The sequence below is a fragment of the Nelusetta ayraudi genome, unplaced genomic scaffold, assembly GCF_046127955.1.
Source record: "Nelusetta ayraudi isolate G7.1 ecotype Tasmania unplaced genomic scaffold, CSIRO-AGI_Nayr_v1 ptg000059l, whole genome shotgun sequence".
NCBI lineage: Eukaryota > Metazoa > Chordata > Actinopteri > Tetraodontiformes > Monacanthidae > Nelusetta > Nelusetta ayraudi.
Window position 1 is genome coordinate 3,625,244 of NW_027466109.1, and position 15,469 is coordinate 3,640,712.

At 44.0% G+C, this 15,469-nt stretch overlaps 2 protein-coding genes across 5 annotated transcripts; one reads left to right on the forward strand and one right to left on the reverse strand.

Annotated features, from left to right (window-relative positions):
- Positions 1-216: 216 nt before the first annotated feature.
- On the reverse strand, positions 217-2,690 carry LOC142897196 (chemokine XC receptor 1-like). Its single transcript, XM_076039329.1, has 2 exons — positions 2,132-2,690; positions 217-1,998 (listed from the first exon to the last, which is right to left on the reverse strand). The coding sequence occupies exon 2, from the start codon at positions 1,979-1,981 to the stop codon at positions 959-961; it is 1,023 nt and encodes a 340-aa protein (XP_075895444.1). The 5' UTR covers positions 1,982-1,998; positions 2,132-2,690; the 3' UTR covers positions 217-958.
- Positions 2,691-2,843: 153 nt separating this feature from the next.
- fyco1a (FYVE and coiled-coil domain autophagy adaptor 1a) lies at positions 2,844-14,819 on the forward strand. Of its 4 annotated transcripts, none has more exons than XM_076039316.1 (18): positions 2,844-3,086; positions 4,098-4,225; positions 4,771-4,877; positions 5,008-5,133; positions 5,362-5,468; positions 5,713-5,856; positions 6,221-6,314; positions 6,567-9,071; positions 9,505-9,597; positions 10,131-10,249; positions 10,336-10,503; positions 11,170-11,322; positions 11,512-11,741; positions 12,001-12,154; positions 12,731-12,823; positions 12,900-13,110; positions 14,052-14,161; positions 14,358-14,819. In XM_076039316.1, exons 2-18 carry the CDS (start codon positions 4,126-4,128, stop codon positions 14,431-14,433), a joined length of 4,590 nt encoding a protein of 1,529 aa, XP_075895431.1. In that variant the 5' UTR covers positions 2,844-3,086; positions 4,098-4,125; the 3' UTR covers positions 14,434-14,819. The 4 variants fall into 4 exon arrangements, with proteins under 4 accessions (XP_075895431.1, XP_075895430.1, XP_075895432.1 ...); XM_076039315.1 differs by having other exon boundaries at positions 2,845-3,086; positions 4,095-4,225; XM_076039317.1 differs by lacking the exon at positions 2,844-3,086 and adding an exon at positions 3,120-3,376 and having other exon boundaries at positions 4,095-4,225.
- The last annotated feature ends 650 nt before the right edge of the window (positions 14,820-15,469 follow it).

The window sequence follows — 15,469 nt, forward strand, 5'->3', positions numbered from 1 at the left end:
TGCTTTTGGACATCGGTTTCATTAAATAGTCAATAACTGCCGTTTGAAGCCTTACTCTTAAAGGTCCCATATTATGCCACTTTTCCACATCTTAAAATAGTTCTCAAATGTAAAACGACACGAGAGAGAGAGAGAGAGAGAGAGAGAGAGAGAGAGAGAGAGAGAGAGAGAGAGAGAGAGAGAGAGAGAGAGAGAGAGAGAGAGAGAGAGAGAGACGTTAAATGAAACACACGATTACGGAGCCAGAATGTCATAAAACAAACTATTCTGCCATCCTCTGGCCAGAAGCAGAATGGCAGTTTGACTGTGCTGGTTCTGTTTTGTCAAGCGCCAATGTAGGCCACGAAATGAGTAATGAGTAAAGTGTACTTTATGATATATTTCAAATTAGCTTAACTGTTTCCCATAAAAATATATTTAATTATTCTGTCTAAGTAAATCAATACAGACTGAAAGCGAAATACATAAAGATCAAGTGTTATGACCACATTATAGCAAACTCAAATACATTGTAAATGACGATAGTATGAATTGATATTGTATGTAAATTCAATGTAATTACAAACCGTTTTTAGCCTTTCTTGTTTATTTGTTTCTTGCAAAGAGAAATAAGAGCAAACATTTGATTTTTATGGCAGGAACAACTTTGGAACACATCAACTATAAAGAATATTAAATATGAATGATATGGAACAAAGCAATATTAACCAATTCAGCAAAAATACATATTTAAAAGATTTGCACAAAACACAGTGGTAGAAAAAAAACCATCAAAATTGAAAATACCAAACTTAGTTTATTTGTTTGTTTAAATGTTTATTCTACAGTATAATAGAATACATATTTTTATTTATCTATATATCCATTAACTATTTAATTATTTATTTTTATTTCATTAATTAATTATTTAATTTATTTATTTATCTATTCATTCTAAAAGCAAATACATGAACAGTATCTAGTACATTGACCCACGAGACATACGCTGCATTGGAATCGGCTGTTCCTCCGCAGTTTGACTGTTTGATTTGCAAACACACATCTTGTGCAGCATGGACTTCAAATGTCTCTGGAATTTCACCCCAACAAGGGCATAAAAAACAGGATTCAAGCAGCAGTGGCAAAAAGCAATGAGTCGGTTCACCTGGAATGCATATTCGAGATGGATGCTTGCCTCGCAGTCCTCAATCAGGGCAAACTGAGTGTCCTCCAAAATTGTGATGAAGACAGTTAAATTGTACGGCACCCAGCCGAGGAAGAACACGGTCACGATGCAAAAGATCAGCTTCACCGCTCTGCTCCTGGTGTTTGATCTGGCCCCTCTGATTCTCCACAGTATTCGTACATAGCAGAAAACTGTCACCACGAAAGCAACCAAGAAGAAAATATTCTGCTGCGAGTTACTGATGATTTTCCACCGGATGGCGTTGAACTCGCAGCCCTGGGTGTGTTTGTCCTTGTGGTGGATGGTAATAAGTGAGGTGTAGAGCAGGGAGGGCATGGCCGCCCCAACGCTGATTATCCAAAGCATAAGACACACGGCGAGGCCAGTGCTGGTCGTGTTCGTGCTAGGGTCAGAGAGCGGGTTGACAACCGCAACATACCTGTAGATGGTCATGGTGGTCAGGAAGAGGATGCTGCTGTAGAAGCCCGTGAAGAAGATAAAGTTCACAATTTTGCAGAGGAGCTCAGAAAACAACCACCCCCAGATGTGGTACATCACGTAGAAGGGGAGGCCGGCGGTGAAGACGAGGTCGGAGACAGCCAGGTTCAGGATTAAAATATTGGTGAGGTTGGCCATTAGGTTTTCATAAAGAGCCAAGATGACAAGGACAAGGGTGTTTCCCACCAGGCTCAGCAGGAATACGACTGAGAAAAACACAGGGACTGCTATGGATCCGAACTGGACCACTTCACCTTTTTCACAGACTTCGTCTGTATAGTCGGCGTCATATACGGTGTCATTTGAGGGGTAGCTCATCCTTTTATATGTGGATTCTAGAAAAAATAGACAAGTTAGCTTTATATAAGATCTTTAACCAGATGTGTCATTAAGCTCTTAACCATGGCTAAACCTTTGTAGCAATAAAATGCGGAGAATGTCATTTGCAGGAGCCAAAGTCAGACCTACCTTGTGCTTGATGAAACCTGTGTGATCCTTTTAGTTGATGTTACACCTTCCTCAAAAAAAAAAGAATTTAAAAAAAACACACGCCCATGTGCTCATATGATCTCCAAAGGTTAGAGTATCTGTTCCTCTTCCCTGCATGCGTGTCACTTTTTTTTTTTCCTTTTTCTGTACTTTTTAAAGAAGAGGACATGGTGGCCTCCTGGTGGAGTCTGTTCAGCTATCCCGAAGAAGAAAGCAAGGAATTCTCAATGCGTCTGCCAGATTAAAGCAGAGTTTTATGAATTGCATTTTTTTTTTTTTTTTTTTTTTTTTGCCTAAATCCCCCATGATGTCGTTCTCATTTAACATTTTTGCTTATGCGTTTTAGAATTTTATTAAGTGACCTCCCACTGCTGGACACAACTTAATTTTACTCGCCTTGATCTGCTTGAGTGAATTTTTTTGTCTGAGAAAAGAGAAATGACTAAACTTTATCCTTTAATCCGATTAACCATCTATTGTTCTTCCTCGATTGTCTCAATTATACGTCTTTCTTTTGTTTGTTTGTTTGTTTGTTTGTTTGTTTGTTTGTTTGTTTTAAAAAAGGACTGTGGAAACCATTATACACATATATGGAAATGGTTGAACTTAATTTAAAGGTTTTGCTATGTGTTCGGCAGGACATTGAACATGTTTGGAACAAACTGTGAAACTGTCCCCGGCTCCTCGCGGTCAACGCAACAGAGAATTCCTGACAAGTGAGACGACTTTTCGTGATCACATGACATTTGTGTTTATCCAGCTCACACAACCGAAGCCTTGCCTTTGTCCCGCCTCTAAACCTCGTTCTGATTGGCTCTAGCGGTGACATTCTACTATGTCAGTGGCTGGCCAGGTGTCGATCACGTTGATTTCAGGTTTGGATGCGCACATGAAATCCTCTGGATTGTTATGGAGCTGAGCCATACCTGTGAAAGTATGTCGGACTTGTTATTTTCCTATTCCTTTCACTTGCAAAGGTGTAGAAACGGTTCAGGCTGAGAGGTTACCGCTGTCGGTGATGCAACGTCACCTTTTAAATAATTTGGTCTTAGAACATTAGAGCCACGGCTAGCTTAATACAGCGACAGTTCACCCAGCAAAAAGTTGTTTAACGAATAAGAAACGGCTCGCTGCTCGACCTTTCTTAAGTGCTTAAACTTCTGATAAAATTACATAAATCAGCTTATAACACGGGTGACTGAAGCGACAACGCTACTGTTAACAGTTGAGTTTCAAGCGCTGTTGTTGTTGTTGTTGTGACCCAGTTAGCTGTTGGTTGCTTTTAGCCATTAATATTTTCGAATCAAATCAGTTTCTATGTCTGACAAGTTTTTTTCCCCTTCAATTATTAGAGGGGCTGTTTTGTGCACATATTCTGAAAAGTTCAGCGGTCGAATTGACCAAGGGTGTCCTGTTAAATGTTACGTTCCTTTCGTTACGTCGTTTTGTGTTACGTGCTTTGTTTACTTCCGCGTTACTCACGGCCACCGGCAGGTGAATGGATGGACGTGCGACGTCAGTGCCCAGAATTTGTCAGTGAAATCTGTCATATTTATGTAGTGCGCCTGTAGATGTTATCATTTTAATTTTGATGATAAAACCATAAATATTTAGAAAACAAGGAGTCATTGCTGGATTTTTCAAGAAAGTGGGACTTATGAGTACTTTTTCAGGCATACTTTACAACGCAGCTTTAATCAAATTTTTTTATTTGTGATGCTTTTATTTTTATATATCTGAGGGTCTTGTCTTATTTCATCTTTTATCTTATCTTATCTGGTCTTATGTACACATCTGGGAAATACAGTCTTCGTAAGGCTGCCGTGAATGTGTAAAAAAAAAAAAAAAAAAAAAATGAGTCAAGCGTGTCTCTGAGTGTACAGTATGTCGAAACATTCATGTCAGTCATTTGTTCCTGTGCGTTTCTGATTCTCTGATTCAGCAGGCTTGATGTGACCCCGTGACCCTCCCCCATGGCTGCCAGAGAGAGACAGCGACAGGGCAGTGGGGCCATGGCGGACAAGGCAACTGTAGGGGAGAGCCAACTGCAGAGGATTATCAGAGATCTGCGTGGTACGCCCGCTTTATGTGCGTGAATGTGTCTGAATAGGCCGGCTGCAGGCAGTTGTTGCTGACGTGGTGTGATTAAACGCAGCAGAGAGGAGAGTCAGAAGGCTCTCCTGTTGTGTTAGCAGCCGGTCCAGTTTAGCACTCCTCACATGTGGATCCCTCTGATATCTGCTGCTCATCACGTTATTTTATAAAAAACCATGTGTGTCAGCTGTTTGTTGTAAGTAAGGGTGTGGTGGAAGCCCTTGTCAGCATGCAGAGAGAGAGAAAGTGCGTGCTGAGGGTGCACCCATCACAGGTTCCCTTTCAGCTTTTGCGATGGATTCGAGGCAAGTGTTTGACTTACAGGCTAGCTTGAACAAAACTGAGATGCGTTTTTATGTGTCCAGAATCTGCTAAGAGGCTTCGACATTACCTGTATTATCACTTCTTCTTTTTTTTCTTTTTTTTTTTAGACCATTTAACTTTTGCTTTCTGACTGCCTTTTTTTATTGGGATTTAATTCAGCCTTTATCATTTTTAATTTTGTTTATCTTGTTTAATTTCAGAGGCTGTTGCAGAGCTCGCAAAAGAGTACAGGGAAAGTGGGGAGCCAATCACTGATGACAGCACAAACCTACATAAGTTTTCCTACAAACTGGAGTACCTCCTACAGGTAGGGTGCACTGGGCTTGTTTTCAGTATTTTTTTTTTTTTATAGTTGTTCTTTATGGGATGATACCCAAAAGGGAGGAATCTACAGAGTATTAAATCTTACGTCTGAATGTTGTTTTGTTTTTTTACAGTTTGACCAGAAGGAGAAGAGCACTTTTCTTGGAACTAAGAAGGATTATTGGGAATACTTCAATGACTGTCTGGCAAAAGTCAAAGGAGCAAATGATGGCATCCGCTTTGTGAAATGCATCACTGAGGTTTGACTATTTCTTTGACCGTTTTATTCACGCTAATGTATGGAATCCAAGTACTACAAGATTGTTGCTGTTTGACAGAGTTTTTACATTACTAAGCCTCTTTTGTATGTACGTACATTTTTCTAATGATGCCTCCAAGTAAAATAAAATGATATGGTTTGCACATTATATATTATTTAGATTTCAAGTTATTCATGAAAACACGTTGTCCTTCCTTTCCTTTAAAAGCTGAAGACATCTCTGGGAAAAGGACGAGCATTTATCCGTTACTCCCTCGTTCATCAGCGGCTGGCTGACACCCTGCAGCAGTGCCTTATGAACAAGAAAGTCACCAGGTACAACTGCATTGTCAGAGTTGCGTTCATTGGTTTACTGGGTTTGTTAGATCAAAAAACATTTTGACATTAAGTTGACAGGTGGGACTGTGTTTTCGCGTGGGAAATTGCGCTGGTTTTGACATTGATATTTTCTTTCTCTCCTTTTCTTTAATTTTGTTGTTTGAATTTGCTGCTTGTATTTGATGCCATTTCTTGACTAAACTAACAGTTGTCTCTCCCTCATACCGGCCTCATCCTGCAGCGACTGGTACTATGCAAGAAGCCCCTTCTTGAAACCTCACCTTAGTGTTGACATCATCAATCACCTGTATGAACTCAATGAGGTTCAGTTTGATGTGGCCTCCAGGGGTCACGACCTTGATGCCTCATGGCCCACATTTGCAAGGTATTGTCTAATAATAAAAAGATTAAAAAAAACAAAAAAAACAACCATATGTATATATATATATATACACACATATATATATATATATATATATATATATATATATATATACATATATATATATATATATATATATATATATATATATATATATACATATATATATATATACATATATATATATATATATATATATATATATATATATACATATATATATATATACATATATATATATATACATATATATATATATATATATATATATATATATATATATATATATATATATATATAGATACATATATATATAGAATCAAGTGGATTCAAATTATGCCACTGTCTGCCTGTGTTTCATCGGCAGGAGGACACTGGGAAGTGTGAACTCACCTAGTCACATGTGGAAACCACCGAGTCGCAGCTCTAGTATTAACAGCATAGCCAGCACCTACTCACAGGTAACTGTGCCCTCTGCTGTTTTCATATATTCAGATCCCAAACACCTGTTTCTTGCACAACCGCAAACCTACTTTTACCTCAAAAGCAAGTGCTTGGTGACAACTGGGCAGGAATTGCCTTTAGAAGGGAATAATCCTTTCAAGAAACATCTTAAGCAGAGCCACCTGCAGTAATTAATGCCCTCTCCGTGTTGCAAAAATATCAGTATCTAATCTTTCTTGCTTCCCTCTGTTCTTCTCCCAACCTTCTAGCATGCCTCTGACTTCCCATCCAGTCCCGATTATGGTCAGAGCCTGATAAACGATCTGAACGAGTCTCTGCCTACCTGCAGAGAAGACACTAATGCTGTTGAAGACCTCCGCCTAGAGCTGGACCAGTCGGAACTGAAGCAGCGGCAGTTAAATGACAAGGTCCAGCAGCTTGGGGATGAAGCTGCCGAGCTCAGGGGGGTCGTCGTGGAGCTTCAGAAGCAACTGGATGTGTCGCTCTCTGCCCAGGAGAAGCAACAGGGTCTCAAGGGAGAACTTCAGGCTCTGCAAGGGAGAGAGGATGCTCTGTCCAGAGAGGTGGAAGCGCTCAGGAACGAGGGGAAAAACAAGGAAGCGGAACGGCAGGCACTCCATGAAAAGTTGTCAGTGTCTGAGGGGAAGAACATTGAGCTCCTGGCAAAGTTGGACGAGATCCTGAATGAGAAAGGCCAACAGGCAGCCAGTTACTTCGATTCAGCTCAGAAGATACATGAGTTGTTGGACAAACTGAAGGAAGCAGAGAACGGGAAGATGGAAGCTGCAGCTGAGCTAGAGGACAAGAGGAGACATGTGGAGAAACTCGAGGAGGAGCTGCAAGCCAAGGATTCGGTTGTGAAGGACGGTGAGGCAAAACTAGAAGCCTTGTCAGCATCTACTGCAGAGGAGAAAGCCAAGTTGGAGGCCAAAGTGGAAGTGCAGTGCAATACCTTTGATAAGCTTCAGGGTGCTTTGACTATGAGAGAGAAGGAGGTGAGCAACCTGCAAAAGCAGCTGCAAGACCTGCAGAGGTCGCTGGAGGAGAAGGCGGAGCAGGTGGAGGAGGTGAAAAGGAGAGCCAACCAAGAGAAAGACGAAATGTTGAAGAACGCCAGCGGCCTGAAAGAGTCTTTAGAGGCAGAGGTCGGCTCGTTTAGGGAGGAGCTAGAGAGAAAAGAAGCGGAGCTTAACTCCAAGTACAACACACTACAGCAGTTGGAAGCCAAGAACCAAAGCCTGACCAAAGACAAGGACAAACTCACCTCCGACATTGTCGAGCTGGAGTGCAACGTCAAAGAGCAGGTCTCCAAAACCGAAGACTACAAGAGGCAGTGCGACAACCTGATGGAGCTCAATGAGAAGCTGCTGAACAGCGTGAAAAAGAACGAGGAGCTGATGAAGGAGATGGCAGAAAACCGGCTGGTGCAGGAGAACGAGCTGGCGGCCCTGAGGGCCTCCGAGAAGCACCTCCGAAGCCAGCTGGACGATGCCAAGATAAGCGTGGACGAAAAGGAAAAGCACCTGCGCGAGGAGAACCGCAAGCTGGACGAGGGTCTGCAGAAGGCCGCCGCGGCCGCCATGCTCTCAGAGGCCGCATCCAAGCGCCTGGAGCAGGAGAACCAGAGTCTGAGGGAGGAGCAAGCGACGGTGAAGGCAGCTCTCAGCCGCATGCAGGCCGACCTGAGGAGCGTTCACGGGCAGATCGGGGATCTGGAGAAGAACTTGGGAGCGTCCCGCAAGAACGAAATGAGCCTTCAGGAACAGCTCCAGGCCAAAGAGACGCTGCTGGAGAGCAAAGAGAAGAACATCGCGGAGCTGCGGTCTCGAGTCGGCGCTCTGGAGAGCCGGGAGAAAGAGCTGGAGACGGCGAAAGCCGACGTGGAAAAAACCTGCGTGAAGCAGATGGAGATGCTTGAGAGGGCCACCTCTGAGAGGCAGCTGATAGAAACATCCCAGCTGGAGAGGAGCGGCATTCAGGAAAAGGAGAGCCAGGAGGCGAAGAGCAAACTGACCCTGGTTGAGGGCCAGTTGGAGGTGAGCTTGAAGGACGCGGCGAGGCTCCAGGAGGAGATCCTGGACCTCCGAGTGAAGGCCAAGCGTTTTGAGGAGGAGAAGCTGCGGTCGCTTGCGCAGCTGGAAGTGACAGAAGCTCAGAGGGACGAGCTGAGGACTCTGACGGAGCGGCTCAAAGCCCAGGTGGAGGCCCTGAATCAGAATCACGTCAAGGAGCTGATGGAGTGCAAGAACACGGAGAGAGCGCTGAGCGAGCAGCGCGACAAAGAGGTGGCCTCCCACGCCGAGCTGGCCATCTCCGCCGCCGCCCTCCGAGAGGAGGTGGCCACGCACAAGGCCGAGAGCGCCAGGCTCGCCGCCGAGGGCAACGAGACGCGCGAGGCTCTGCACAGGGCCAACACCGAGATGGCCGAGCTGGGCATGGCCCTCTGCAAGCTGAGTGCCGAGAAGGACGAAGTCACGGGCCAGTGGGAGGGAGACGTCCTGAAGGCCGAGGAGCTGGAGAAGGAGGTGGAGCGAATCGACAGTGTCGTGGAAGAGCTGCGGCTGGACAACGACCGGCTTAGGGAGGAGCTGGCCGAGAGGGAGAAACTCCCGGGGGCCGTCTCAGACCTCCAGAAGCAGCTGGAAAAGGTCAAGAAGCAGACGAAGAAAGCCCAGGACTCCAGCCGCGAGGAGGTGAAGGCCATCAAGTTCCAAATGAGCTCGGAGAGCATGAGTCATCAGACGATGTTAAAGGTGAGCGGCTCAGAACATTTTGGTCATTAAGGTAATCGCCTCTTGTTCCACCAAGTCACACCTTGGCCCATCTAGATGTGCCAGCTGGATAACGTTGTTCAGTTATTATGTCTTTCCTATGTACACCCGGCGCTCAATCGCTTATTTTGACCGATGAGACATTCAGAATTGGGAAAATATCTGGGTGAGGTTAGTTAAGGATGTTTTGCATCATTTGAAATTTCACATTCACATACAGTACAAAGATTATTCTAAACGCCAAATTTTGTGATTTTCAAATAAACATGATATTTACAGAATGTATATGACTTCGATCTGCGGCTAGATCAACCAAAACTGAGCCGCGTCAAGTCACAGTGGCTCTACAAAGAACCGCTGTCAGTTGTAGGTGTGACGCTCGCTTCTCACTTCTCGTGTGCCTCTTCCCCTTCAGAACGTCAATGAGCAGATGGACAAGGCACAGGTCCAGCTGCAGGAGGAAGTGAAGAAGGTGGCCAGTCTGCAGGCCAAAGTGACAGAGGGAGAGGTCTGTCTCTTTGAAACTCTTTGAAACATCAAACACTGAACACCTTTCGAGTCTGCTGTCAGGAAAAAAAAAAGTAAAAGTAATGAGTTCCCAAGACGAAAGTACATGCTGCATGACATAACTAGTGGCAGTTGAAACCAGCACACTACAACCCACATAACCGCATGTCATTTCGCTCGAACTTACGAACAATGGCTCATGGTTCAATTGTTCTCGTCACCTTTGTGTTTTTTTTTTTTTTGTTGTTTTTTTTAAAGAGACATCAGGAGAGTGATGAAAAAATAGTTCCTAGTTTTTTATTGTTCTTTGGATGTGAATTACGATATTTTCAATGTTGCATTAACATATTCATAGATCTAATGCTTCTGCTTGAAGTTACAGGGAAATAAGGACAATACAGCTTTTTTTCCCCTGAATGAAACACATCATGACATTTAACACAAGTGTGTTTGCAGCATTTCAGTAAACATTTTTGATTTCTTTTGTAAATCTAATGTTTTTGTGTCGCTTCATGCTCCTTACACCCAATCAAGGTTGCGATCGAGCAGTTCATGCAGCTCACAGCCGAGAAAGATGCTCACATCACGGAGGCCGAAGCGACCGTTCGACAGTTTGAGAGCGAGATCGATCGGCTGAGAGATGCGGCGACCAGGTGAGTTAAAAGCTCCCGCTCATCCTTCCCTGCGCCCACGCACTGACAAGCTGCCTGCTGAATTTCCCTGCACTTCCATCCCTCAGGGCAGAGGAAGCCCACGCGGCCGCACAGCAGCTCTGCGAGGAGCTGAAGAGCAGACTGAGCGCCAGTGAGGACGACGGCCAGAGCCAAGGCATGAAGATGGCCGCGGAGATCGAAGACCTCAACAAAACCAAGGCATTTCTGGAGGAACGCCTCATCGAGCTCATAAGGTACCACCTGACATGAACACTGTGATGTTGATCCTATGGACATGGAGGAGAGGCGTGGGCCGGGGGGTTGTCAAGGTGGGAAGGGGAAGTCTTTCTTTGAACGGTCACGATGACTTGGTTTCTCATCTGGTTTCGCTTTTTCCTGGTGCGTACCACCGCGGTTGTTTCACCTTCCCAGGCATTCCTTCTGAGACCTTGAGTTAAAACTTGCACTTCATTCAACATGGATGTACTCGTTTATTTCATTTCAGTCATTTAAATATGCCTGCAACACTGTTGCCAGCGCCACTTTGAAATGCTTGGCTATTGATTCCTTCAACCCTAAATCAATGTAATAAAGTGTGCAAGATGTTTTTCCATCTGGAAGAAAAAAAAAACTCGGATCAATTCTGGACCAGTAGATTTGTTAGACTGTATGATGATGTTGATTTCTGAAGCTTTTTTGCCTCAATAAAAGAAGAAAAATATATTGGAACAAGGATTACGACGCAGCAACCAGAATATGGAAATTAAATGTCAGACAAAAATAATCATTCACAATAAATCTACTTAGTAATTGTTAGGCATGTTAATGTAAAAAGAAACTACTCTTGTAGTTGTTGTTCTTGTAACTCTGATATCAAACGTGCCACGGTAAACTCATCCGTGTTGCGTCCTGTCAACCAGGGACAAAGACGCTCTGTGGCAGAAGTCAGACGCTCTGGAGTTCGAGCAGAAGCTGCGGGCGGAGGAGCGCTGGTGGCTGGTGGACAAGGAGGCCACGCACTGCCTGGGCTGCCAGGGCCAGTTCACCTGGTGGCTGCGCCGACATCACTGCCGGTGAGCAAAAACGGAGCAAAAAGTGTATTAAAAATGTATAAATAATAATTTAACAAAAAAATCAGGTTAACACCACGTTTGTCCCTTAACTAAACTAGGAGCTGCTGACATTTCTTGATGCCTTCATGGGATGTGAAAGCGACGCTTGCTTCATGTTTTCATACCATGACACCATTTTTTTTTTTTTAGGCTCTGCGGACGCATCTTCTGTTACTACTGCAGCAACAACTACGTGATGACCAAGCACAGCGGCAAGAAGGAGCGCTGCTGCCGGGACTGTTACAGCCAGCACAGCGCCGTGGTGGAGAGGTTCACGGAGGCGGAGCTTAGCCCCTCGGACGCTCAACCTCCTCCGCCCGAGGCCGGGGCTCAACCACACCCCGAACCCGCCCCCTACAAACCCACTCCTCGGGTGACAGGTGAGGGAAGAGCAAGCCTCAGCCCAAAGTCTGTGCCAGAATTATTTGCAGAAAAAAGATATGTTTTTCATGTAGAAGAAATATGAACAGGAAGCTGGAGAAAAAAGAATTGCATAATATTTTGGCACAAATCAAACGCCTTTCCCCATCAACGCCTTTCCCCAGCAGTGCAGTGCAGTGCAGTGCAGTATTAACCACAAAAATCTGCTGCTTCTTGCCGCAGAGAATCCAGTTTAACACGTGTTTTTCCTGCTCCCAGTGTCAGAACCCAGCAACAGGTCCGACGACGGAGCCTTCGACATTATCACAGAGGAAGAGGTCAACGGCGTCTATGACAGCGACACCAATTCCCAGACCACGGGAGGCTCCTTGGATGGAGAGCAGGACAGACAGCCGCTGGGAGCTCTGGATGTGTGAGTGCCGGCTCTAACCTTTCACTGTTCCGGCTTTTGTGTCTTTGTGCTTCTGTCAAATGATTTTATCCCTCCTCCGCTGTGTTTTGCACAGGTTGATGTCTTTGCTGAACATGATGCCGCTTTTCGTTGGTTCAATTTGTCGCACTGTTTAAAAAGAAATAGAATCAGCATCAATGCTTTTCATAGAAGGAAATGACTCGCTTATTTATTTTTACATTTAATAAAACGTTAAAATATGTAGAGTGCATCGTCAAGATGCTTTAGATGTACAATGACATTAGTAAATGTTTGTGATTTTTATTTCACATTTTATATTCAAACTCGCAGAAATAGAATCTTTGCTTGCTAGCGTCTTGAAAAATGCACAACCACACACAGTCTCTGTGGTTAAGATTTACAATTACACCCATGATCATTTATTTAACTTGATGATCAATTAATAATTAGCTACATTTTAATAGCTACGTTTTTTTTGTTTGTTTTTTTCATTTTTAAAAAGTACATAAATGTAAATTGATCACTTTCAGACTGCTGACTTCCCTGTTCAGTAATGTTTGTCGTCCTACCTTACAGCGACAGAGGAGACGTGACCCCAGATAACCCCGAGGAGCACGTGCCAACCGTTCAGGATTCTGAGATCAACCTGCTGAGATCGGGAGACGTGACGTGAGTGTGCCAGTCTTGACCTCTGACCTTTGTGACTGATGCCTCCCCTGACTCCCTGGTGGTGTCCCGCTCTCAGCATGGCCGTCTCGCTCAGCCTGGACGACATCGCTCAGTTCGGAGACGGTTCCAGGGAGCTCTTTATCAAGTCCAGCTGCTACAGCGCCATCACGGTTGCCGTGAGCGACTGCGGCCCGGCCATCAGCTGGATCTTCTCCTCGGAGCCAAAGAGCATCTCTTTCAGCGTCCTTTACAGGGAGTCGGACGATGTTCAGGTGGAAAACTCAAAGGTACGGCCAGTGGTGTTACACTTTTATTACAGACAAAAGATGATATAAAGCTGTGTTGCAAAATCTAGTGGGCCTTGGGGGTCGGACCCCCTGTCATGGCTTGTATTCATGAAATATTGCATGGTTATTATAAGTCATCTGCATTTTAAGGACATTTCGATTGGTATTGAGTAAAAATCAGTAGAATGGGGACCCCCGCCCGACCCCAAATATTGCCGTGTATTTTGCACGCTGATACCAAAAGATGCTAAACTACTGTTATGGACTGTTAGCGGCACACGTTCTGAGGGCCAAATGCAGCAGCAGCAGCAGCAGAAGCTCTGTCAATCCACAAACTAAAGTTTTCAAGATGCTGAAGTGAAAGCTTTTCAATCTTAGGAAGTCAAAGCCAATTCTCAAGTTGACTGCAATTGGCTACAAAGTTGTTACTGGACATATTAGATTGACCCTGGGTGCTCTTTAATCAGCGCCCCCTGCAGAGCGGGAGGCCGCCCGCTCAGGCTGCAATTCCCTGGGGAAAACTAGTTGAGCTAGTTGGTAGTTGATGGCAGCATGGTTGTATAAACACGTTGTATATCACAAATTTCTCCTTGAGATCAGTAAAGTGTCTATCTAATGTAATGTCATCAGCATGCTGCGTAGCCTCAACTCTCAATTTGCTTCCAAGTCACAGTTTTTTCATTTTACAGATTTTGAAAGATGCAGGTTTAGCGTCGTCAAAGTAGGACGTGATGACGCATACTGTGTGTGTGCATTGTATTGTGTCTTTCATGCAGTCCTCAACAGCAACATGCAGTTATGTGTCAATACACACACTAGTCGGGCTGCTACCGAAGGTTCAGTGGACTGTTATGCACTTTAGACCTGCATCACAACCTCCGGTCGAGTCGCCCCTGTGCACCGAGTTTCACTTCACCCCAGCGTTTCTGTTCCCCTCTCAGGTCCTCATTCCTTTGACTCGCTGCAATTCCCATAAAGAGACAATCCAGGGCCAGCTGAAAGTCCGCCACCCCGGCCTCTACACACTCATCTTCGACAACTCCTTTTCAAGGTTTGGAACATACAGCCATCTTTTGCTCTTCATAGGGGGAGGCTTTACAGTACAGCGCACGAGCCGCACAGCTCTTGTTTGTGTCGTTTGTGTGTATGTGTGTGTGAGACTTGGCTTTGAATCTGCTTTTACTGCCGTCGCACAGGATTTTGGAAGACTTTAATGGGATTTGCAGTAAGATTCGTTCTCCCAACAGGTTTATCTCCAAGAAAGTTTTCTACCATCTGACCATGGAGAAGCCCGTAATCTATGATGGAAGCGACTTGCCCTGAAGTGTGTGCTGTGACGTACACGCACGCATGCATACACACACACACACACACACACACACACACACACACACACACACACACACACACACACAGAGGCTCCCAGTAAGGCCTCAGCTTGATGCCATTCGTTTGGAAGCTCCAGGGACACTATCGTAGAGATATACAATTCAGTGACTTTTTCATTTTATTTTATTTTTAAAAAAGAGGCTGTTTTGCTCTCATTCTATGCACGTGTTTTAATGATTATTAGCTGTTTTTTATTTAAATTTGTGTTGTTATTGTTTCGAAGTGTGCTCAGGTTTTAATTGTAGCCCTTGTGAAGTGTTATCGATACGGTGGAAGCAAGTTTTAGAAAAAGAAAGGAGAGTCTTCCTTTGTGCATGTTTTTTTGAAGACACCAAGTAATATAATTTAATTTTAGTTTAGTTTTCAAATTAGTAACTTATCCTGTCAGAGCGTGATTTCTTTCTACAAGTTTTACATTCAAAAAAAAAAACAAAAAACAACAACTTTATATTCCCTAACGTTGGTAACACGAGAGAACACAGAATGCTGCTACATCATTAACAATGCTAGTATTAAATTAAGAAGAAAAAAAAGGATTTGTATGACAAATCTCCCTTTTTTATATTTGACACTGTTGACCCACACTGTTGTTTTTAATTATAGCCAGTTTAACATTCATGAAGTCTCTGTGCAAATACGACGGGAAGCAAAACAAAAGATAAAAAAAGACACTTGTGCAGAAGTTTATGTGTCCGACAACTATATTTGCACTCGATTGAGGAAAAGTAGACGGTGACAGTGCTGAGCAGTAGTGTGTTTATGACTGATAAAGTTGTGCAGATCACAGGAGCAGAACTTAAAGTTGCCTTTCAGCAAAAACAGGAAATATAAGCAGCATGCTGTGGCCATCCAGCGGAGATTCTCTTCCAACGCAGCCTGACGATGTTTGTAACAACTGAACCTCCAAAGTGCCTACCAACCCTCATCAACACAAATGTTCTTTTTTTATTTTAGAATTGTGTGTTTCTAC